Source organism: Ziziphus jujuba, chromosome 11 (genome assembly GCF_031755915.1).
Source record: "Ziziphus jujuba cultivar Dongzao chromosome 11, ASM3175591v1".
Lineage (NCBI taxonomy): Eukaryota > Viridiplantae > Streptophyta > Magnoliopsida > Rosales > Rhamnaceae > Ziziphus > Ziziphus jujuba.
Genome location: NC_083389.1, coordinates 25,135,621 through 25,140,373, shown reverse-complemented (window position 1 = coordinate 25,140,373; position 4,753 = coordinate 25,135,621). Strand labels below are relative to the sequence as shown.

The 4,753-nt window shown below is 31.1% G+C and overlaps 1 protein-coding gene across 1 annotated transcript; it reads right to left on the bottom strand.

The window, feature by feature from the left end:
* Window positions 1-924: 924 nt before the first annotated feature.
* On the bottom strand, window positions 925-3,795 carry LOC107411407 (sugar transport protein 10). The gene is made up of 4 exons (XM_016018986.4): window positions 3,539-3,795; window positions 2,602-2,927; window positions 1,839-2,468; window positions 925-1,583 (listed from the first exon to the last, which is right to left on the bottom strand). The coding sequence occupies exons 1-4, from the start codon at window positions 3,672-3,674 to the stop codon at window positions 1,119-1,121; spliced, it is 1,557 nt and encodes a 518-aa protein (XP_015874472.3). The 5' UTR covers window positions 3,675-3,795; the 3' UTR covers window positions 925-1,118.
* Window positions 3,796-4,753: the final 958 nt, after the last annotated feature.

Below are 4,753 nucleotides of genomic sequence, written 5' to 3'. Positions count from 1 at the left end.
ACAATAACAATATTAAAATAGATTACATAATTTTCTTGTGTATTTTGATTTGTTTATTTTTTTTTTATTATAGATTGTATAGGGTGTTAATGTGGTGAAAGAATTATAGTTTGTTTAGATTAATGGCTAGATTAGGTTTACTGATTATTAAATTACAAACTATTTAAAGTAATATTTTACAGTTAAGAAATTAATTGAGATATCCACGAACAAGAATAAAGAAGGCTTATAAAAATGAATAAAAGTTTCAAAATAGCATAAAATAGGAACTAGAAAAAGAAAATTTTTTAGTGGCGGGGGCATGGCCTCTCAGGCCAACAACGTGGCGCCGCCCTGAGTGATGGGTTTTGGAGGAGTGTCGTCATCGGTGGTTAAGTGGAAGAAAGGAGCGCAGTTTTGTCTTTTCCCAAGATTCCTATTACCTTAATAACCTCATTGATTCCATCCCTCTTTATGAACTTGAAAGTAAACTTGTAAATTCCACAAGTTTTTGTGCTAAGTTACTATATTATCCTTCCTATAGTTGGTTCCCTTAACAATCTTGATGGAAATTTCGTTGTTACAAAAAATATTTTTAAAAAATCCCCAAATAAAAATTCATTGGTGCCAATAATTAAAATATTGAGTAGTTTTAAAAAAATTCCCAAAAAATTAAATTTGTAAAGAAATTGGAAATTTTTACTACTCAACATTAGCTTAGACCAATGAAATTATATTTAGATACTAAATTTTAAGATTATAAAGATACAAGGTGTTACATTGAAAACGTTAAATCTAATTTTCCTTCCATTGGTGTCTTTTTTTCATTATTATTATTTTTATATCGGGGTCCATTAACCATTGGTTAATTAAGTATCTAAACCCATATGAAAAAAATAATAATAAAATAAAATAAAACAAACAAATAGATATCAGCCAGACAAATAATGAATAATGCACAGTTGAAGTTGTTATTGCTTTGTACGTTAAATTTCCGTTTCTTTTTCTTCCTTCGTTTGTGTGTCAAGAGGAAAACACATAATTTTCCTTCCTCACAATCTCACAATAATAACCAATCTCAGAAATTTCTATATACATTGATTCGTTTGAGATTTTACAACAATAATTATATGCAAGTTTTAGTCTCTGGCCACTGTATTATGGTCATGAACCTTATTATTCTCAGCTTCATCGGAGACAAACTTACCCCAGAACCAATGTGCTTTCCACACTCTATTCATCTCTTCGATCGGAACTCCTTTCGTTTCCGGCATGAAGAAAGTGACGAAAACGGTCATAATCACGACAAAGGCGGCGAAGAAAAAGAATAGACCAAATTTAAAGTGACAAAGCAGTTTGAGGAAGAGTTCCGCAATGAAGAAGGTGAATAACATGTTAACCGAAACGTTGATTGCTTGTCCAGCTGCTCGGATTTCCAATGGACAAATCTCACTAGGGACTAACCATCCCAATGGTCCCCATGACCAAGCAAATGCTGCTACATATGCACAAATGAAGAACAATAGCAAATCTGCTTTGGAATCTGAGAATGATCCTTGTCCATTAGTACCGAATTCTGCTCCGATCATAACTCCAACGGCAACCTATAGCCATATAAGATTCAATATTCGTTTCTAATTGGAAATATTATTCAAGAAAATATAGTTTTTGAAAAGAAATTCTGATGCTTTCTTTTTTTTTTTTTTTTTTTTTTTTTGGGTTCTATTTTTCTATCTCATTTTATTTAAAAAAAAAAATAATTATAGCAAAGAGACACAATGAACTAACTAGATATCAATATTAATAACTAGTGAGACATGAATGTAGACAGGAAAAAAGGAAGAGAAAATTAAAATAACCTGGCATAGGAGCATTTGAACACCACCTTCAAGGAACAAAATCCTCCTACCGAACTTGTCAACTGTGAAGATAGAAACTAAGGTGGCAAGTACATTAACCCCACCGGTTATGACTGCAGACATAAGGGAAGAGTTGTCTCCAAAACCCAAACTCTTGAAGAGGACAGGAGCATAAAACATAATAACGTTTATGCCGGTAAGCTGTTGAAAGAAAGGAACGAGAATGCACAGTACTAGTTGAGGCCTGTATTTGCGTTGAAGGATGTTCCTCCATGGGTTTTCAACTTTCTTTGCTGCCTCACTTGCATCAATAAGGTCATGAAGTTCATTGTCCACGTTGTCGGTGCCACGGATTTTTTGCAACATTATTTTAGCTTTATCAACCTGACCTCTCTCAATGATAGAGTTTGGTGTCTCAGGCAAGAAGATTGCACCGATAGTCATCAAGATTGCAGGAACACCTGCAAGACCTAAAGAGAGTCTCCAACCCCATCCGCCATCAATCTTATTAGTTCCATAGTTAATAAGATTCGCGACGAGGATACCAATGGTGATTGCCATTTGGAATCCCATGTTGAGTGCTCCTCTGAGTTTTGCAGGTGCCATTTCAGATAGGTATACCGGAACAGACTGCAATAGTAAAAAGAAAAAAAAAATTGATTTGAGTTTTAAAATATTTGATCCAATTAGTGGTACACTTTTTTTTTTTTTTTTGGTTATTATAAATGACTATTATAGTAATTATTCGGTAATTAATTTTTACCTGATTACCAAAACCGACACCGATACCAAGCAATATACGACCGATGATCAACAATGCAACGGTTGGAGCAATTGCATTTAGAATAGATCCTATGAGGAAAATCAGACCTCCCACAAACATAGATGGCTTCCGGCCAAAGATTTTCATGACGGATGATGCAAAAAAAGATGCAAATAATGCAGCGAGATAGAGTGAGGAGGTGAACAACGTCAGAATTGCGTCGTCGAATTTGCAATATGCGTTGTCTTTACCTTCCTCTGCCTTTTTTTTTCTTTCAACAGATGGGAAAAACTTGTCCAAAAAAGATTGCATGGAGGTGACTCCTCCTACAAAAAATTTTTAGAAAATAATTTAGCAATTGGCATATAAAGAACAACACATCATCAACAAAATTAAGTAGTTACTTTAATTTTTTAATTACTTGTTTTAAACATTACTAAAAAGGTTTTAGGAACGTTATATGTTATCTATATATTTATGCTCATATTACCACTATTTGATGCTTTTAATATTAAATTTTTTTTTATTAGTCTTTAGATCACAACAAAAATTAGAATTTAAAATTTAAAAATAAAATAAAATATAGACAGTGACATAATAAAACTCCATTTAGAGAAACAAATACTATTGGGACCAATAATTAATAAATATAATTTTAAATTTTAATTTTTAATACAATTTAAAAGCTGTAAAAAAAAAAAAATCCTGATATTAGTCTGACATTAAAAATTTAACTTGGGCTTGATTATATATATATATATAATTTTTTTATGATTGGAATTTTGACCAACAGATACATATCATATAACATGTCACTTAGTTAAAATTTTGTAGATTTTCATACCGTAAAAACTATATATACAGATTTAATGTGTTGGAAAGCATTTCTTAGCTTCTAGAATGTGAAATGTACGTATTCAAGGAATTAGGAGCAAACCTGAAATTCCAAGATCATAACCATATATGAGACCACCCATGGCAGCCACAACACAGGCAAACACAACAAAGGCGGTTACACCACCATTATAGTTTTGACCTTTTCCTCCAGCTGCAACAAAAGCACCTCCAGCCATCTTTTTATGTCTCCAAGGTTTGGGTTTTGGAGACGAAAAGAAAAAATAAATTTTTGGCTTTTCCTTCCCTTTTTTTTCTTTTTCCTTTTCTTTCTCTTCTCCTGTTACCTTTTGTTTCTACCTTGTCTAAAGTTACCAAAACTTGAGCTTTTTATACAAAAAATTTAATCTCATTTCCAACAATACTAGATTAGAATTTGATGTTTGTTATTTTCTCTTTCCTAACCTATTATTAAGGTCAATGAAGGGTTGTCTGATTTTTTGTTCAAAAATATAAAATTGGAAATTAAAAAAATTAAAGAAAAACGTGTTTAATCTTAAATTTTCCTTTGAAAATATTTACGTACATTAATGCCTAATTTTAGAAAATTATTATCCAAATCAACAATATAAGGTGGATTAATAAAAAGCAGACTGTCCTAGTTGTATATATATAGAACTTTTTCGTTTTGTTAAATATTGCAAAATTAACTTGAGAAAGGTCGTGGATAAACTGTATGCTAGAATTTATTTGACACATGTTGTTACTTCTAGAAAATATTAACAAACAAAAACGAAATGATCATATCCATCATTTGGTTCCGGTATAAAAATAAAGTTGACTATGTCAAATATTAAAACTATCAATTTTTAAGATTCTTGAAGTAAACACTTAATATTATTGTTTGTTTATTCTAATATTCTTTGAAATTTTAGAATGCTTTGAAAGAGTTTTATAAACTAATTATATGATATAAATTACTTGTTACAAAAAATACTATCATCTTTTTAATTGCTCCTCTTTATTAGCAGAAGGAAGAATTCTATGACAAGCCTTGCATAGGAAAATTTCAATTTGTTTTCTTCGACCATAATGCATATTGAAAGAGTTTGAATATGTTGGATAATTATAGTCGAATATTCTTACTCCATTGAACTTTGTACTATCAGCAAATATTCAGTTTCAAAGTGATGAATTTGACTATGATTTTCCTGTTTCCACGATGCGCTTGGTTTGGTATTACCAAAATAATAACTTAGAGGAAAATCCAGAAGTTTTGATAGGGAGTCCCATTTAGAAAGATACACACACCTATAAA

What these genes read in the sequence shown, in the direction of transcription:
- LOC107411407 (XM_016018986.4), bottom strand. Translation starts at nt 3,674, where the DNA reads ATGGCTGGAGGTGCTTTTGTTGCAGCTGGAGGAAAAGGTCAAAACTAT. An exon ending in TTATGATCTTGGAATTTCAG is followed by an intron (nt 2,928 to 3,538) that starts GTTTGCTCCTAA and finishes AATTTTTTGTAG; the next exon opens with GAGGAGTCACCTCCATGCAA. An exon ending in TTCAAATGCTCCTATGCCAG is followed by an intron (nt 1,584 to 1,838) that starts GTTATTTTAATT and finishes ATATGGCTATAG; the next exon opens with GTTGCCGTTGGAGTTATGAT.